General features: G+C 38.3%; 1 protein-coding gene across 1 annotated transcript in view; it reads right to left on the bottom strand.

Annotated features, from left to right (window-relative positions):
* ETHE1 (ETHE1 persulfide dioxygenase) overlaps positions 1 to 18,036 on the bottom strand; it is a 249,102-nt gene extending 231,066 nt beyond the window's left edge. Inside the window, exon 1 of the mRNA XM_044080537.1 lies at positions 17,641 to 18,036. Within this exon, the coding sequence (XP_043936472.1) occupies positions 17,641 to 17,820 (180 nt within the window). The 5' untranslated portion in view covers positions 17,821 to 18,036. The remainder of the gene's footprint in view (positions 1 to 17,640) is intronic.
* Between the last annotated feature and the right edge of the window lie 2,903 nt (positions 18,037 to 20,939).

Genomic DNA, 20,939 nt, shown 5'->3' with positions numbered 1-20,939 from the left:
AAGTCCCAAACCTACATGCTTGGCTCATACATAATAAACCTGACATCCTCACTATTTCAGAAACCTGGCTAAAACCACACATTAAAGACTCTGAAATGGAAGTTCCTCCTAACTACTCCATCATAAGAAAAGACAGACCTCACAAAAAAGGCGGAGGAGTAGCCCTTCTATACACTTCCTCCCTAGTAGTTACTCCATATAACAAACCTACTCTACACTTTAACAATGCCGAACTTCTCCTTACAATGCTGCAAATCAATAATCATAAACATATATGTATAGCTTCCCTTTACATCCCCCCAGGTGACAATATCTCCACACTTGAACTCATCCTTTCCTGGCTATCCAGTAACATTAAAAATGAAACCATAATCCTAGGAGATGTTAATATTAACTGGGCCCTTATACAGTCTCCTACAAACCCCACTAACATCAACCTCTACAATTTCTCACACCTGATCACTTTGGTGACCCACCCTGCCAAAACCCCCTCCAATGGGAGTATACTGGATTGGATTCTAGTCTCCCACCCTCACTACTTCACCAACACTGGCACTCTTCCCGACCCACTTGGTGACCACTTACCCACCTTTACCCACCAGCTTCCCACTATCCTTCAGCATACTCACAACTACATTACAATCCGTGACCATAAAAACTTCGACCCAGTAATCTTTTCAAACTCACTGCAAGCAATTAATTGGAACCGTCTAAAAACACTATCCCTTGACGATGCAGTCTCATACTTTAACTCAAAATTACTCGACTCCCAAGCTAATTTACGGACTAAAAGAATAAAAACTAGATCAGCCCCATGGCTCTCCAAAACTACTCTTGCTATCATGAGACAGAGACAAAGTCTGGGGACGCTACCAAAAACACAAGACAGCACCACTCCTTAACGAATATAAAATGCTCCGAAACAAAGTAAAGAAACTCATTACTTCTGATCGTCAAAACTACTTCTCTACACTCAAAAACCAAAATAAAAACAACCCACAGAAATTCTGGAAAGGGATCTCTACTCTCCTCCACCCCAGTAAACCGGATACTCCCACCCCAGACCCAAATGCTCCAGATCATGAATTAGCCACCCAATTCAATTCTTTCTTTATTGATTCAATTTCTAAATTAACCTCATTCTCCAACACCTCTCTACTATCTAATATCCCCTCATCCACCCCCACTATCTCTATTTCTATACCCTACTCCTCACCCACTAACTCCTCTACCCCCTCTTCTACACCTACTCTTTCCTCATCTCCACCTCCCCAAACTCCCCCCCTGACTGCTCCCTCTTCTCATTAAATCCAATACCAACATCTACTATTAAGAAACTTCTTCAGAAATTGAAACCATGTACCAATGCTCCTGATAATATCCCTTCTTACTTTCTCAGTATAGCCGCTGAAACCCTTGCCTACCCCATTAGCATTTTAATTAACCGCTCTCTACAAGAATACACAGTTCCCCAAATCTGGAAACAAGCCTTTATTATACCTCTACATAAAGGTGGTAACAATAATAACATTACTAATTTCCATCCCATAGCCATCCTGTCCCCCATTTCTAAACTCTTAGAAAAATGTGTCTAACTTCAGCTCCTTCCTCACCTCCTAGACAACCATCTTATAACTCCCACACAGCACGGTTTCAGACCTAATCATAGCACCATAACAGCCCTCCTCTCCTTCCTTGAGGTTGTAAATAAAGCCCGTGACTTTGGAAAAATTGTTTCCACTCTCCAAACTTCACCTATCTTCCTCCTCTTTGAACTGGTTCTCGAGCTACCTATCTAACAGAAGTCAAGCTGTAAAATGGAAAAAAGCTACCTCCTCTTTCCTTGGTACCCCTACAGGAGTTCCCCAAGGCTCCATACTGGGTCCTCTTCTCTTCAACATCTTTATTAATGACTTCCACAAATCTAGCCCTTTCTCTAGCATCATCCAATATGCAGATGACTCAACTATCATCTGTTCTGCCTCTTCTATCACTACCCTACAAAAACTTACTCGATGCCTTCTCTTCCACAGAGCAATGGATGCTATGTAATCATCTAGCTCTCAATGCTACCAAGACCAAACTAATGTTATTTACTCCTTCTAAAGTCATCCCTCCCGACATGGGTACCTTCTCAATTACTACTCAACACAACTCACCTCTTGAAATAGTGTCAGAAACCAAACTTCTTGGGGTCCAAATCGATAACCTACTGAAATTTAACTCCCACCTGCAAATTAAAATAAAAAAAACACACCAGAAACTTGGCATGCTTTATAGACAGAACACCTACCTCACATCTGCTACTAAAATCAAACTTGGCATGCTTTATAGACAGAACACCTACCTCACATCTGCCACTAAAATCACTCTTTCTACCTCCTTCCTAATCCCATCCCTTCTATATGGTGCCCCACTACTAACTAATCTTCAGTCCTTGTTAAAAAAACAACTTACCTCCAGCTACAACAAAATTGCAAAATTCGCCACCAGCCAAAAGTCCTCCACCCACCACTGCTTCTCCCTCCATAAGCTAAAATGGCTAGAACTTCCCAATCAACTAACTTATACTCAACTAACTCTAGCCCATAAGCTTATTCTCAACCCTTCCCTCTGTCCCTCTCTTTCTTCTGCCTTTAAAATGCACCTACCTAACAGAGTTCTAAGGTCAAATAATCAAAATCTACTCGAAGTACACAAACCGACTCATCCCCCAGGCAAAAACCTTCTTTGCTTCAGCCTCGCTCGCCTCTGGAACTCCCTACCTCCACTCATCCGCACCACCTCTAACCACTCTACCTTCAAAAAGTCTCTTCACCTTCATCTAACATCTCAGTGGGAATGCTCTTGCTCCCACCCCACATAACTAACTCTACTTAATTCTCCCTCAGTACCATATTATACGTCTATAGCCATGATATTTGTTCTCTAATCAGTATTATGTTACATTTATTTTATTACTAGTACGTTTCTTCTTATTGTATTAACTGTTATGACTGCTATTCTAATTTGATGAGTTCTACATTTTTTCTGTTTACATAATATTAATAACTCTCTGTACTAATATTGTTACTGTTAAATGTTGAAAATACCTTCTGTTATGGAGCTTTTCTCCCCAGGACTCCATTGAAAACGGGTTCTTTATGGCCCAATGGACTATCCTGGTAAACCAACGGAAATAAATAAATGTACCAAAAACTACCCAAAAATGACATTAATAAGTCTACTTTAAGCGACTACTTAAATTAGTTTCTTTAGGTTAAACTTTAGTTGACCTCATAGCCTTGGATTAAGACCTTAGCAACTATTATATCTCAATTAATGTTAAGTTTTGAAACTGGTTAACAGATCAAAAATAGCTTTGTTCCTAGTACTTGTAAGAAGGCACTTACTGGACTCACATGAATAGTGGATCAAGTGCATATAACAATTACCATTCCGTAAGTCCCCTGTGTCATTTACCAAAAATTTTACAAACATGCAATCATTCACAATTGTTCCAACAGTTAAATTAAATGCGGCTGAATCTACAATTCACAACATGGCTCTATGCCTAACCATAACACTGATAACTAGCTAATAGAGGTTATGCAGCACAACATGACTAGATAACAAAGGACTCATTATTAGGCTTTCTAAACCACTGTAGAGCACTTGACCTGAGGACCATATAATAATATGTACAATGTGTCTCATGACCCTAAGCAGCTATTGGCCTCTCTCAGGCTACAACTGCTCCACTCAGTCAAAAGCAAAAAGCACTGCTATTCTGAAATATCCATATCAAAGACGAACCAAACGCTTCCATGCCATCAAAAGATGGACATACCAGACTCTCTCACAGCAAGTCCTCAGTGGAAGAAGCAAGCAAGCTCAACAAAACTGCCTGCCCTCATCCATGATCATAAATTATGGATTCAAAAGACAAATGCAAATAAAGCAGTATTCACAATCAACCAAGAGCTATACAGGCTCTATACAGCTGTGATAGCCATGTCAGTTCTTCCCTGTGTTACTTTATCTACTGGTAATACATACCCCCTCCCTTCACCTTCCAGACTCTGTGCATCTTTTAACAGAATATAAAACCTTCACTTGCATATAAGCTTGAGCTGAGATGGAATAAAATAGCTAAAACATTAACTTGCAAATGTCCACAGTACCATCTCCACATCCTTATAAACTTCTGTAAAAGTAAGGTTTTACTTACAACTTCTACTGGACAGTTAGTATAAATCCCAAAAATTAAGGCATAATCTCATTATCTACAAGACGTTGGCATAGTCTGAAATATATATTTCTGTGCTTTTACAACAGAGTGATACATTTTCAAAAATAATTTGTTTATCTTTGAAAAAAATGTCTACAAGGACAAAGGAGTTATTCTACTACAAAGAAAACTGTGCTGCAGGAGCTATGGATTACTTGCAGCTCCTCATTTTAGTTGTAAATTTAAATGACAGCGCTTGAGAGAGGACTCTGAGCTTAGGTTTTCCATCTAGTTTACGTGCGTTACTTTCTTAGAAAAACTACTTATGCGCCATATGTGCTATGCATATATGCATGCTGTGGTTGCAATTGTGCAAGTATAATTAATTCTAGGAAAAAACAATGAGGTGTCATTTTTTTTAATTGGTTTGAAAACTATAGATAAAACAAACCAATTACAAAACAAACAACCCTTTACACAAGTCCACAGCTGATCAATACAAAGTTATACCATCAGCAATTAATATTTTTCAAGCTCGTCTATACTAAGCCAAGATTTATATGAATGTGTAATATCAGAAGTTCTCATCTTTATAGTATTTCACTACAGAAAACTATTTTTTTGCCATAGTAATAAAGTCAACATTAGAAGGGTTAACTTTACTTTTCCAATTTTTAGTAATTACTTTTCTGGCTATAGCAAGGATAGACCAAAGAAAAGACACTTGATTTTTTGGAATTCTCAGGAATCAGACCATTAATTAAAACTAAAGGATTTACAAATATTACATCTATCTGACCACAGAGCTTGAATTAAGTTATTAAATATTTTCCAAAAGGGGAGAGGACTTCACATTCATATACTATATGTGCCCAGTCAGCCATTATTTCAGAATTGAATCTCCATTTAATTCTATTTGATTTATACACAATTGTAATTATGTTAGGAGAGACACAAACTAAGAATTTCCAAGTGAAAATGTTCCAGTATAATGAAGATGTGGTTTTATCTATCAATTTTAATATTTCTTGCATTCTTCAGAGAATTCTTCATTATTAAACTTTTAAGGAATAGTTCCAACAGGAACGGTCTAAATATAAGAAATCTAAGAATTTCATAAACTTGTGATATGACTTTTCATTGCATTACTGATTATTTATGAATAATTCCAATAATTTGGGGGAAATGTCTTATCTAGAAGTATCTTCTTTATCTCAGTGTTCAAAGTCTCTAAATATTTGCAAAATTAACCAGTTCTCAGAATCTTGATTGTATCTGGACCTTAGATTTTCAACAGTATATTACATATAAAGTTACTTTCTTGTTTCAATACTTGCAGTTTGTTAAAGTTATGAGTTTCTAAGCAGTCATTTGTATAAGAGCAAGTCTTTAATAAAATTGTTAGAATATGTGAACCTCTGGAAAGAGAAAATTATGTATTTTAAATAGGGAATTTGAGAAGAGGATGTAATCCCATTTATGCACAAATCTTTTGATAACCAGATAAAAACTATTAGGGACTATTTGTTTATGACTGGACTGGTTGTGATATATTTACTACTAACTAATAATATTTCTTGATGTATTTGTTTCCATTTTGGATCACAAGATGAATTTATCCACAATAACTTTTATAACTGTTGAAGTAGTATACAATTGAATATCAGGGAATCCTGTTCCACCATTGTCCCAACCTCTTCTGTGCCAATCAAAGGAACACTTGGTTTATTAGGATGCCAACAACATTTAAGTACATTATTTATCTTCATCAAATTTTTGGTGGAGATAGTACTAAAGATTATAAGACAAACATTGCTTTGGTTAGAATTACCAAGCTTAATAAACATTAATCGTTCTTCCATGGTAAAGAACAATTTGTTCCAGTTTGTGACTGAACTTTAACAACCTGTTTTGTTTGCATCTTTTTTTTTTCTATTAGACATATAATGGCTATACCAAAATATTTAATTTATTTGCTATTATAATTGAAGTCTATAAATAGAATATTTTGTAAGAATTTAAGATTCAATTATAACAAAACAAGTACATTTATTACGTTTGAGATTTCTTCAAACTGACTCTTAGAACTAATTATATGTTCTAATGAATTTTCTACATTTCCTATTCATAGTAAAATATCGTCAGCAAAGAGTTGAATCTTTAGCTCGAGATCTTCTTTTATTCGGATACCATTAGTGTTCTTATTGGATCCAATACTATTAACAAAGGGCCCTATAGCTAATGCAAAATGTAAAAGTGCCTTTTAATTTAAAGGAATTAGAAAGAAAAGAACCTATTTTAATACAAGCATGAGTTATTGTAGAACTTGGAAATTTATGCAATTATTTCAGGTGAGAAATTATATATTTAAGTGTTTTAAACAGGTACGATCAATTAACTCAGCCAAAAGCCCCATTTAAAATTGAGACCAATGATAGAAAGTAATTTTTATTTGCATTGTCTATTAATGTGTACATTCTTATAATATCCTGTACTTTTCTATTTAAAATAAACTAAACAATCAAATTCGGTTTAGATACAAGTAGATTACTTCTGTTAGCTAAAATGAATAGTACACATTTAAAAGTGAAATGGGTCTATATAATGAACGCTTTGTAGGATCCTGGACTTTAAAATAGGTGATAAGGGAATATTTCCATGATGGGGTTACTAAGGTTATTTCTCTACAGAAATTATCTAATATTTTAACTGCATTATCCGATTGTCTGTCTTGTACCAGAACTATATCAAATACTATCTAAGCCAGGCTCCTTATTTTTTTTTTTTTAACTTTATTTGATCTTTTATTTCTGTTAAAGTGAATGGTCTATCATTTTTTGTTCACTTGTTATTTTACTATTTATATTTTCCCGTAGAAAGTTTCAACTATATAATCATTATCTAGGTTATTTGTATTATTTATATTTCCATAAAATAATTTTAAAGCCCTGAAGAATACCTTTAATGTCTGTTCTTTTCAATTATATTTCTTTGATCTAAGAGCAAGTTTATGCAAGCTTAAAGGGTTTATTGAATATGCCTAAAGTTTATATTTTTCCAGGTTTATTGAAACTTTATGATTTAGAATTTTAACATATTTTGTATTTAATTTTTTTTAAGTTCAGACTGACTGATAATGTCATTTGGTTTTAGATTTAACTTTAGTGGGTCAATTTTGGCTTGTAGTGTATTCAATTCTGAGTTTCATTTTCTTGAATTACTAATATACCAGCTTGTAACTCTTCCATTTAAGTAACTGAATCCAACAGGACAATGTTGGATACTTCACCATTCATGTTTATGTGTAGGAATTTTTTTGATCTCTACCATACCAATCCTTGAATCCTTTTATTTTAATAATGTCCGGTGATAATCTCCTGTGATGTATGAAATTGTCAGGTTTCAAAATAATAATATTAAAGATTACAGCATAATGGTCCAATAATCGACTTGAAACTATTGAAACTCTGATATGTGATAACAGATAAATGTTATCAATATTTGTGTTCCATGTCTATATGAATAATGGGTAAACTGTAGCAAGTTTGTTTTCCTTAGCTCATATATGGCGTTTAAATTCATCAGATTTACATAACTTGTTAAGTGTTTGGCTGAAGATATGATTCTCACCTTTCTATCTGCAGTGGATTCTGATGTAGTTGTACTGACTCATTTTAGATTTTGACTGACAGCCATACATTTCTTCTTCATCTATAATCTGAATCCTATGCAGAAGTTGTACCTCCATGTTCTCAAATAACCCTTAAAAAATAGATACCGTATCAAGTTAATTAGTACCTACAGACACTAATATATAGAACCACTTGCATTCACATGCTATGTTACTGGTACCGGACATCTCAAAATATACATTTTGAGAGTTGACTTGTTTTTACATGAAACTTCAATGAAAATTGGGACTGCTCAGCTAGATATTCACAAAACAAAAGCAGGCACATATGTGCTCATTTGCTACCTGGGATACTACTCTTGGGCAATTTTCAGACTCACCCATTAGTACATTCTCAATTAGTTCAAAAATTAAAATAGTATAAACGTATTATGGATGTTGGCAAATATTAAGCACAGAAGTTGAACAATAAAGATGGTCACTGTAGTATATACAATGTTTACATTATTTACAAGAAATAATGGGCAAGTGACTTTATTATACATTTACTGAAGACATTCAGCATCTGTCAAGATCCGAATGTACATTAAAACACAGAAGGACAGAGAAAAGGGGGGACAAGGAGGAGGATGGTATGGGGAATAACAAAGAAGAAAGAATTCACAATACTTAAATGTTACAATGAGGGAGAAGGTGAAAGTGGTACAAATTTATTAAAGGGGAAATAAATTTTGTAAGTATATTCATTTAGCAGATGTTATAAAATACATGTTGAATAAAGAAAAGCTTGGCCATATATCATGCATATAGTTTGACTGCAAGATAAGATTCCTTCAAAAAGCAGCTGTTTGACAAGAAAAAATTATTCTGAGATAAGCACCCTCACAGAGATTTTTTTTAACCATACATAAAAACAACCTTACCTGCCCCATCAATATATTTTAGTTCTACATAAATAAGGAAACCGTTACCTTACTTGGCTTCAATTTCAAAAAGGTAGCTTGTGCATGCTGGGTAGTATCACAAGACAACAAATACTAAAACTCAAATTAGAGAATTTCACATCATAGAGTGCAACTAGTCTTTTTTACACCAAAAGCCCAGTATAGTCAAGAGTGCTGGTGAACAGTATTGTGGCTTAGTCTTTAATCACTAGACTGAGAGAACCACCGCTTGTCCACCAATTATAAAATCCACAGAAAAGTTAATGCTGCTTCACCAAGTGTAATAGAAAAATGACTGCTGAAAACAGTAATTCTCCACTCTACTGCAGCTAACTAAAGGCTTCAGCAACATTTGTCACATTAGTCAACTAGTCAAGGGCATGTGACAGTCCAGCAGGTCACAAATGTCCAAAATTTGAATAAAAAAACTACTTTGTCTTCTATTCTGCAGAATTAACAGGTATGGGGTTGCAAGAACAACTTATTCTACTGTAGTTAGTGTGCTCCAGCCCCCAGTCTTTATATGCTTTAATTTGGAATTTGTCAAGGTGCAAAGAAACATTCTAAAAATTCACATAATTTCTACAGGACTGTTTAAACATAGCTAACATTTATAAAAATTTTTAGTTCAACATACTAACATAGCTAACATTTATAATAATTTTTTTTTACTTCAAAATACTAAATTTGCTACACTATACCACACTGTCTCGCAGCACTTGAGTTTCATACTTCACATTCTTCAGAAACAAAAGTGACAGGTAAAACCCTAAATAAACATGAACAATATTTAAAGTATGCCCCTGATTCTGGGCTTTTTTCACTCTCTATTTTTGGTGCTGTCCCCAACTCTTAAGAAGCTGAAGGGCACAACTGCCTTCAAAACAAAAAAAAGGCGTATATTTTATGTATTTATAAACGACACACACACGTGTGTGTGTGTGTGTGTGTGTGTGTGTGTGTGTGTGTGTGTGTGCAAAATATGTGACAAGCGACTACCTATGATAAAGTTTTACTCAAAACAAGTAATTTGTCATGTTAGAACACACTGTGGTCTAGCAATGCCTTACTAACTACAGTTTAAGTATAGTTGTGTAACTAAACTTACCATAATAGTAGATGTTTGAATGATCATTGCTGCACTAGCCTTAGTTATATCCAGCTAAGGATAAACAGCTAGCCAACTTCCAAAGCTTCAGGGCACCTTCCATGCAACCAAACTGCCAGGCAGATCAAGTAGAGCTGACTAAAAGGTAAGTTTGGGTGGAAACCATTCACAGCGTTCTGGTGAGACAGAAAGAGAGAGGCTGAGCCCTGACCTGACAACGCTATGAAGAAAAAAATGACCATATCCTGGCATAAACAGACCAAAAAACAAGGGGATGGAAGGAAGGAGCAGCTACTGCAGCAGTGATCATTCAAACATCTACTGTTATGGTAAGTTTACTTACACAACTTTACCATTTTCATCACATTGATCACTGCTGCAGTAGCTATAACTATATGGGCAGATTAAAGATTCATAGGCAAGTACTAGGCTAACTGCCCTAGTGAGCCATTTTAAACCTCAACATTTCCCTTTCTGAGCTCAAATTAACCTATCCCATTTGCATAGAGACTGGCTTTATCCATGCCATGGTCGAAAACTACACATTACCACTAATGAAAATAACTGTAATCATACTACAGATAATCTGAGATTACTACATATAGACGTGGAAGGAGAAGAGTCCAGGAGATCCTGGAGAATGGTTCTTCCAAAACCCGATGTAGACAGAGAAGGAATCAAGCTTGTAATGCTTTGTAAAAGTACATACAGAGGAACAAGGTGCTGCTTCTAGACTCCAATACTTTCCAAAAGGTCATAGATAAAGGCAAGGTCCTGGAGGTAGGCCTTGACCTTGCCTATAAAAGTTTTGTTGCGATAAGTACAACAAAAGGTAATAGCCTTAGACAACCACTTGGAAATGATCTGTTCTGACACAGGTTACTCCTTCTCTCTCATCTGTCTGTCTCGTGTCTGTCTCTCTCTCTCCCCAGTCTCTCTCTCACTCGCTCCCCTGTCTCTCTCGCCCCCCCCCGTCTCTCTGGCTCGTCCGTCTGTCTCTCTCTCTCACATTCGTCCGTGTCTCTCTCTCTCTCATTCGTCCGTGTCTCTCTCTCTCTCATTCGTCCGTGTCTCTCTCTCTCTCTCTCTCATTCGTCCGTGTCTCTCTCTCTCTCTCTCATTCGTCCGTCTCTCTCTCTCTCTCTCTCATTCGTCCGTCTCTCTCTCTCTCTCTCTCTCTCATTCGTCCGTCTCTCTCTCTCTCTCTCTCTCTCTCATTCGTCCGTCTCTCTCTCTCTCATTCGTCCGTCTCTCTCTCTCTCATTCGTCTCTCTCTCTCTCTCTCTCGTCCGTCTCTCTCTCTCTCTCTCTCTCTTCGTCCGTCTCTCTCTCTCTTTCATCCGTCTCTCTCTCTCTCATCCGTCTCTCTCTCATCTCTTTCATCCGTCTCTCTCTCTCTCTCTCTCTCTCTCTCTCTCTCGCGTCTCTCTCTCTCTCTCTCTCTCGCGCGTCTCTCTCTCTCTCTCTCTCGCGCGTCTCTCTCTCTCTCTCTCGCCGTCTCTCTCTCTCTCTCTCGGTCTCTCTCTCTCTCTCTCTCTCTCTCTCGGTCCGTCTCTCTCTCTCTCTCTCTCTCTCTCTCTCTCTCTCTCTCTCTCTGCCTCTCGGTCCGTCTCTCTCTCTCTCTCTCTCGTCTCTCTCTCTCTCTCTCGCGCATCTCTCTCTCTCTCTCTCGCGCATCTCTCTCTCTCTCTCTCTCGTTCGCCCGTCTCTCTCTCTCTCTCTCTCTCTCTCTCTCTCTCTCGCCCATCTCTCTCTCTCTCGCCGTCTCTCTCTCTCTCTCTCGCCGTCTCTCTCTCTCTCTCTCGCCGTCTCTCTCTCTCTCTCTCGTCTCTCTCTCTCTCTCTCGTGCGTCTCTCTCTCTCTCTCTCTCTCGTCTCTCTCTCTCTCGTCTCTCTCTCTCTCGCTCTCTCTCTCTCTCTCGTTTGTCCGTCTCTCTCTCTCTCCTGTCTCTCTCTCTCTCTCTCCGTCTCTCTCTCCTCTCTCTCCAGTCTCTCTCCCTCCTCTCATTCGTCCGTCTCTCCCTCCTCTCATTCGTCCGTCTCTCCCTCCTCTCATTCGTCCGTCTCTCTCCTCTCTCTCTCTCTCGTTAGTCTCTCTCTCCTCTCTTAGTCTCTCTCTCTCTCTTCTTAGTCTCTCCTCTCGTTAGTCCCTCGCTCTCTCCTTACGTTAGTCTCTCTCGTTAGTCTCTCTCTCTCGTTAGTCTCTCTCTCTCTCTCTCCCTAGTCTCTCTCTCTCTCGGTAGTCTCCTCTCGGTAGTCTCCTCTCGGTAGTCTCTCTCTCCTCTCGTTAGTCCCTCGCTCTCTCCTCTCGTTAGTCTCTCTCGTTAGTCTCTCCCTAGTCTCTCTCTCGTTAGTCTCTCTCTCGTTAGTCTCTCTCTCTCTCTCGGTAGTCTCTCTCTCTCGCGTTAGTCTCTGTCTCTCTCTCATTAGTCTCTCTCTCTCTCTCGTTAGTCTCTCTCGTCGGTCTCATTTTTGGATTCAGGAAGGAAAATGGGGGAGATGAAGAGTTTGGCCTAAAATAAAGTTTGATACTACTTTAGATATACAAAAATTACACAGGATTGACTCACCATAAAAGCTTCCAACTGAAATACTCTACAGCCTCTAACTGAGATACCAGTCTTGCAGAGATCAGAACCATCAGTAAACAGGTTTTCATATTATGAACTTCAAGTCAGCCAGGTTATTTGGTTCAAATGGAGCAAACATTAGCTTCTCTAATACTAAATTAAGATCTCAAGGAGGAGCTACTGGTTTTCTTGGAGGCCTCTTATGCAAAACCCCTTTAAAAAACATTTTGACATGACACTGCATTGAAAGAGATGGATCCATGCCAGACATGCTGAAATGGCCGATAAATAATCCTTGATGCAGGAGTAAGAAAGGCCATAAGATAGTAACCTACACAAATACTATAAAGCTGGAGAACAACTATCCCTAAATGGGTGCTGGTTATGTTGTCAGCACCAACTAGAAAGCCTTTTCCATTTGCCAATATACAACTTTCTAGTTTTCTTGCCTCCAATAGTACCTGCTGCGTGTATGCAATAAAAAGGTGCTGGAAATTAAGACGCCATTATCCAGGCAGTCAACTAAAGTTGATTGGTGTTAGGATATATCAAACACCCTTGCTCTCATGTGAGTAGATTCAGTTAATTAGGCAGCTTATGGTAATTGCCTCTGGCCATTTCCTAAAGAAGGGAGTGACCACAATGACCTAGGGGAAATTCCTTCTGAATCTTCATAAGTACCCTGGATATTAGTGGTAAGGGTGGAAAAGCATACAGGAGCACTCCTGTCCAAGGAAAAGAAAATACATCTGTCTTCCAGGCCTTCTTGCATGGAGTTCTGGAACATAATTTTGCTAGCTGATTGTTCAGAGAGGTCTACTTGAAAAACTCCCCACGGATGGATCAAATATTGGAAATACCCCCAGACCTACCTTCCATTCCTGAGGGTCTGTCCCTTGTCCTGCTCAACTTGTCCGCTACACAGTTATGCTCTGGCGGATTGCAGGGTACCTGCAGAGTGAGATTGTGCTGTGAAGCTATATTCCAATCTAACATGGATAGTCTACAAAGGGTGTACAACCTGGTTCCACCTTGCTTGTTGATGTGCCACATGACTTTATCATCTGTAACACATGAAGTCCTGGGGACCAATGATTATTGAGAACTGAATGCCTTCGTTACAACAAGTATCAATTTTAAATTTATGTGCTTGCATCCATCTTTGGTATTGCATACACCATATAATTTTATTCTCCTAAAACTGCTCCCAAAGCAAAGTCTGAGGCTTCTGTTGTGACTGACTGCTTTGGAACATGGAGAGAGAGAAAGAAAAGGGATATCACTCATCCCCACCAAGTGATTTCTATTCTGTCAAACCCCAGCACAGGAATTTGAAAAGAAAGAGATGTGGCACTGGGACCAGAGAGACTTTGTATGTATGTACATACGTACGTATGCATGCATGCTTGTTTACTGGGTAGTGCACTGAACAGCACTGACCAATTTCAGGCTCAGCCTGGGTAATACTATCCTTCTCAAGTGGAGTCTTGCCAGGAGTATAATAAATCATAGAAGCCATGAGACCCAAAATCTAGAGGTATTCAGTTGCACTGACGGAAGTCTGAGTGGAAAATTCTAAACATAGATTCAGATATAGATCTACCTTTTCCTGTAGAAGAAAATCTATTTTGAACTGTGGTGTCCACTTGACTTCCTAGAAACACAATCCTGTGAGAAGGAATCAAGAAAAACTGTAATATGCTCTTGTAATTCCAGCTTGTGTAAGACATCTCTTACCCAAGAGAGAGATTCCCGACACTTTGAAAAAATATTCTGCAAAGATAAGCAAGTCATCTAAGTATGGAAAAATGTGGATACCCTGTAGCCTGCAATGAGCGACAAATGGCGCTAGACACTTTGAGAACACTTTTGGTGCTGCAGATATTTCAGAGTAAGGTAGAGAACCGATAAGGTTGTATGTGTGTGGGTCACGTTAAGTAATGCCTGATATCTGGATGAATAGGGATGCAATGATTAACATTTTTAAATGTCATGTTACCAAGATACTTGAATGAGGAAGAAGAAGAGGTAACAGGTTTTGAAGTGACATCATTTTGATTCTGGGCACTATCCAAAACGTGTTTAGAAAAGAAAGAACTGGTCTCCAACCACTTCCTTTCTTTGGCACTAAAAACATCATTGAATGAAAATCCCTCCCATCTGAGGAGGTGGAACTAGCTGTATCACTCCCTGGAACAGCATGTGATTAAGGACAGGTGGAAATAAGAGAGTCTGGCATGGAGGATGTGGCATTACCACCTGGAAAGGAGGAATTTCCTCCCAATGCCATCTGTAACCTTGATGAATGGCTTTCAGAATACTTTTGTCAGAAATTATCTGTTGCCAAAGAGAAAAAGTAGGAATTCAGATTCTCTGGAAGACAGAAGGATGCACTAGGTTGGGGGGGGGTGACAAAAGTCTTATTAGTCACTTTTATTGGACTGTCCTTGGTTTGGGGAGTTTCCAGAATTCTTTTTGAAACCATCTTGTTATTTCTTCTTAAACCTCTTTTTACCTGTATTTTGCTTTGACTATTTTGTTCCAAAACTGGATGAGGAATTAGAAAATCCCTTAGAAAACAGAATTCCTTGGAAAATTTGGAAAAGAAAGGCTGAAAAACCTTAGCTTCCCTTAAGCAACTTAACCCTTTCATCACCTCGGAAGCAGATGGGCCAAAAATGAAATTATCCAGAGGAGAATTTAAAATCTCACTTCTAACATAGCCTGGAATGTTCTAAGAATACAGCCATGCAATCCTCCTCAAACTGTACTAGTTTCCATACCCTTGAAGTATGAGAGTCAGAGTCCTACATACACTCACTGTATATGAATAGTGACTTGAACAATAGAAAAAACTAAAGCAGATTTTTTCCTCATGAGAAACTACAGACACACATTCCTCATAATTTCACAATTAGACAGACAACCTTATTTCAGCCTGCGTACTCAAAATTCCGAAAAAGCAAAGATGCAGAAGAATGCACGTTTTCATACATTTGTCAATAAACTTCCCAACCTTATCACAAACAGTAGGATTGGAATTAAATAAAATGTTGAGTAGCAGCAGAATTAACTAAATCTATAGCTGTTGGATCAGGTTTGGTAAGAATGTATAAAAATTTAAAAGACTGAGAAACAGTTTTACTGGGAGAATCGGAAACAGAGCCCTCGGAGTATGAATCAGAAAACTAGGGAGAAAACCCTACATCTGTGTATAGGTTTCTGACAAATCACCTATGCCTGAAGGCAATAATTAATAGCAGATATTTGAATTTCAGATTTCATATCATACTGCTTACAGCAGGAAATCTAGGCAAAACCTTAAATAAAAGGACAAAGCCCACCCCCACTCTCCCCAAACAAAAAATAGGGGCAGATTTTAAATATTGCTCTAAAAGATATGAAATCTAAAATTAAAATGCTACACATTTTATGAGAAAAAGACCAAAGACAAAGCAAAAATCTGTACAGTTGAGAGGTATGCGTACTAGCCTTCAAAAATGCAAGGTAATACAAGACTTTTTTATTACAAGTTAATAAGAGAAATATTTGAAATATATCCCTAATGTGGGTCCTTTGTCCCACCATAATATTTAACTTTATCCATGTTTCTCGTACTAACAGTTTGAGAGGCATGGACGGAGTACAAAAATACTGAACTGGTTATACTATTTTGCAATGACATATTTAGAATGAATATAAGAGTACTATTCTCTTTAGCAACATCCCTAGACAGAGACGGAGAGACCAAATTAACAACAGTCTAAGGCGGCCACGTGAACAGTTCACTCACACACAAGCCACGATCTAATTGCTCTTCAGCTCCTGTGGATTTCCGGCAAAGCACTCAAACATGAATGTACACACTGCTTCCTTTGAACCGAAGTAGCTCGGCCTGACCTTGGCGGTCACTCCAGAGCTCAACAAAGTAAACCTCAAGGCCAATGACAGTGGCCCACTGTCGTGGGCTTTCTTTTTACCCATTCTCTCACAACTTCGGTAATGATCCTCAACTGGAAAGTATTATCGATTCCAGAAACCATGCTCATTCGTGTTACGAGCTTAAAAATCATTCAACCTGCACAACTAATATAAACAATTGTTTACAGCCCATCGCTCCTTGTCATAAATCATACCGAAAAAAAAATCAAAACCTGGCATGAGTATCAACGAAGCCAGAACAAACTATGCAACACACACAGCGGTTTCTATAACGCTACACTTCTACTCCACATTAGATAGCGTCAGTATGAGACTGCTAACTCAATTAAAAAGGCAAAAACAAACAGACGATCAGAAAGAGAAGCACCTTCTTATATAAAGAAATCATGTTTTGATAAATAATAGACCCAATACAGTTAGTTAACAGTTAATCTTTCTATATGTGCCCGAACTTGGAGAAGCAATGCTAAACCTGATAGCCAAAACATACCGCTCAACTGTACAAGATTTTCGCAGAATATACATATTTTGGTCCATTTTTATAAAATTGTTGTTTTTCTGGCAAATCATTAGCATGTCATTAAAGACTGAAGTCAGACAGACATTTGATTTTCAGACCTCGTACCCTTCAGAAAATTCATGCTAAGATAAAACCTGACAATCGATCAACTTTCTAAATTTGAAAGAGCAAGATTTAAAAACTGTCCCTATTTTTGGGACGTTCTGCCCCTTTGGCTTTGTCTAGACTTCTTGCACTAACTGGTTGAAAGGTATGCCAAAATCATTATCACTATGCCAAATCATAGCAGTCGAGAGGCATGCGTAGCATTACACAATCAGCCAGAACAGTTTCAAAAATGCTTCCTGTACTATTCCTAACAGCCAGGATAACAGGATTTATTTGCATAGACAAGCAACTTTATAACTCGCTTTTTAACTACGATGTATGTCAATATCTGTTGCCTGCAATAAACGCAGACTTTTTTTTTTTACATTTAAAATGAAAATGTAAAAGGCTTTACAATGAACTTCGAGTATAGCACTGCAAAACAACGTTCATTAGTGTTCTATCTCAAAACAGTTAGCAGGGATTACAGTGAAATTCAGCTGTAGCAGTGCTTGAAAATTGGGCTCACGCCGTTACCATTAAGCAACTGTCCCACAAATCACGATCTTAAACAGCTGTATTTTGCATCAGGGTATCAACAAGTCACAAGTTTGCTTTACTATACTCACCTGCCGGAATACAAGGCCATTTATCTGTGCTACTGCCGTGCAATAGGTCTGGGAAGGAAGGGCTGCAGCAAGTGCCTGCATCTGGAAAGGTTTTGAGATGGCCAACGATCTACTGGCTATTGCTCCTGCTGACACAGTACGAGCAGCTAATAATCTCAGAGAGCCCCAGGGTGTCATCATTAGCAGCTTCTACCACCAGCTCCTTTTATCTGTTGTTAACTACAGGGAAAACTGGTTCTATGCAAGCGATGGATTGCAAAACACCAGGTCACTTCCTACTTCCGTAATGACAAGGTGCTCCACTTTCAAGTCTGAACGCCAAAGAGAAGGTTACTGGATTTTTAGCGTATCGTACAGGGGAAGTCACTGATCTCTTACAAGACGCGTAATATTTTTAGTACTGTTTCATTTGGTTTCAAGTACTTTGGGTGCGTCGCTAACTTTTACGTTGGGTGTTTCTACTGTAGATTTCCTCCCCTTACAATCTACATAGCGAGGTGCCCGTGCCATGTAGTTAGTTTAGTTATTTGTTTTGCAGAGATCTGAGCACTTGCTTCACTGCCTGTTTACATTATTACTTTTAACTAAGTTCAAGTTTACTCCTTTACCAAACATTTTTGCTAGCTTCCATATAATGAATTCGTTTGTTCACATCGATGCTAAGTTGCAATAACAAGCAGCGTGCGCAATACTTTACATTTTATAAAACGGTCTAGAAAAGACAGTGATGTATTTATTTTGTTTTGTATTTACTGGACCTAATAGAGAAACGTGAATTTGATTTCAGTCATGGGTGCCGGAACAAGCCCGGAACCATATGCTCCCTCTCTTTGTGCCCTCATGCTACCGCGCGCCGGAGTAAGAATTGCAAGAATGATTCACATTAGTAGTTCCCAAGTAACTGCAATCTAGGGCAGATTTGAATACACTTTACCATGAAAATGACCATGAGAGTATTTCTGAGACATACCATCACATTATTTCAACAAGAATTTCGGATAAAGCCAAAAATAAAAGGACACATTTTAACGTGTTATTCTTTTAAAATTGTAACAGAACAGGTTTTGCATCAACGTGCATTTTCTGGACACTAGAAGTATGAAGCTTTAATGTCTGGTATTAGTGACTGACTGTAATTCTCTGTATACCTCTCAATGTTTGCTTAAGAATTCTGGACAAAGCCAAAATGTGTGTGTGTGTGTGTGTGTGGGGGGGGGGGTACGTTCATAGCTGTTTATTAGGCTAACGACCACAAGGGTATTTTTAAGCCTAGCCGTGCACCCCAAATCTCTGACTACTTCTGGTACCCTTGATAAGTATAAGCAGAGGCTTTGGAGGTGAACCATTTACAGGTTACCTGTGTTCATTTGAGACAAAGGTGCCAAACCAGGGATGAATTTCCTGTTCCCCATACAATTCTCTAATTTACACTTGAATTGGGTTAGGGAGGAGTTCTGCCTCACATGGATGAGGGAGCCTGTTACAGAGATAGGATAGTCCCTCGCATACATACCTGTCTCTCTAGCATGTCCTATTTATATCACAGGCAAGGTTTAAGGCTTTATAACAGGTGATTCTGGTGCTGTTTGTTTTGTGGATATGCAGGAGGTCCATCAGAGTGAAGTTTGACAATGTCCTCTATGCCAAACACAGATCTCCGCTCAACAGCCTGTAGGAGACAATATAGGGATAGGGCCTTGAGGCGGTCTGCATAGGACATTTTACTTGTGCCCTGTAGTCTTTTAGTGAGGAACCTCTATGGACGTTCCAGTTGGATATGCCTAGTTAGGTACAAACCAAAAGGGGCATTGTACTCAATGGTAGGTCTGATGAATGAAGAATCTGGTGGAAGAATGACTTCCTTGTACCTAGATGCCATAAAGAGCCAAAACCAGGGACAGATTTGAAATATTGCTCTTATAAACTTAGAAAGCTGCGAGACTACCATATTTTTCATTATCATACATTTTCTGCAGGATATAATCTCTCAGACTCAAATGTTTTGCTATTTAGTAATCACAGTCCTCAATGGTTTTGAACATGCAGTGTACAAATGTTTTTATAGAGTCAAGGCAGAAAATACCCAGGTTTAAATGAGGCTGTATCTTGCAAACCACTTTTGAAACAATGATCAATTAATTAATGAAAAACTAATATTTATTGGTCGTCTGTCTCTTATGTTTTGCTATTTATTGACTTTTTTATATGACTGAAATGACTGACGCTTGAAGAAGCACTTGTATGTGTGAAAGCTTGCTGTTTGTCTTAGTAAATTATTTCTTGAGTTCCCGGTAAGCTGGAGTTGTACTTTTGTTCTTTGGTTTGATATTTCTCCTGGTTCAGTGTTACTTAGTTGAGCTACCTTCTTTTTGGTATGCCATAATAAATAAGGAGAAAACCATCAAATTAAGCCGGAGGTCACACACCCCCTCCCTAAGCCATTGGGTTCTAGATTATGAGTTCATTTTAGAGTCCCCCCCCCAAACCTTTTGAGACAAAATGGCCTGAAGAAAAGTCATGGCTAAAGAAACTCATTCTTCCTCTACATGTTCTTTCTGCATACTTTCACAACTGCAGTGTAATAACTGAGTAGGAAATAATAAAATTAAGCTGAGAGTCCGGTGGCTGCTTGGACCTCAAAAGCCATGGGATTCTAGATGCTTTGAGGTACATTTTAGAGATTCTTCCCCCAGCCTTTTGTTACAATTATGGTCTGGACAAAAATCATGACTACGTAAAGAAATTGTCTTATTTTTTTTTTCAAGGAAGAAATGAAATATGGCCAAGGCTTAGTGATCAAAGCTGGCAACAAAAGTAATTCCCAGTAAAATGAGAAGATAAATGCTTGCAAAAATACATGAGTTGTATCTTAGGATAATAGGCAGAGTGAATAAACCCTACACTATCAGCTAAGACCATGACACGCACATGGTAGCACACAGTTTTCTATTCAGTAAGTGTCTCTACATGATCTGTAGAGCCACACAAGCATTGTAAATACCGTGGTATGCTAATTATAACATAAGCCGCTGAATTGTATGCTAATCAGCCGATCCAAGATGGAGGAGCTATTCAACAAGCTGTAAAGCAATGGTGTAGACAACGTGATGGTTTTCCCTATGAATTCCATAACCTATTGGAATGCAGCCATGGAAAGGAGTCTACACAGAAAGAATGTTAGGGACTGCTGTTGCTTTAATTCATATGTATGTGCAGCAGACTGAAGTCTGTGCTGCTGCTGTTACTAATAGACCATGGCCAAGAAGGAGAAGAGTTTTCAGAACCTGTTTAACTTATCA

This window comes from Protopterus annectens, chromosome 8.part0 (assembly GCF_019279795.1).
Source record: "Protopterus annectens isolate FY-2018-M chromosome 8.part0, PAN1.0, whole genome shotgun sequence".
NCBI lineage: Eukaryota > Metazoa > Chordata > Ceratodontiformes > Protopteridae > Protopterus > Protopterus annectens.
The sequence above is the reverse complement of the archived record's forward strand: the minus strand, read 5'-3'. Positions and strand labels throughout refer to the sequence as shown.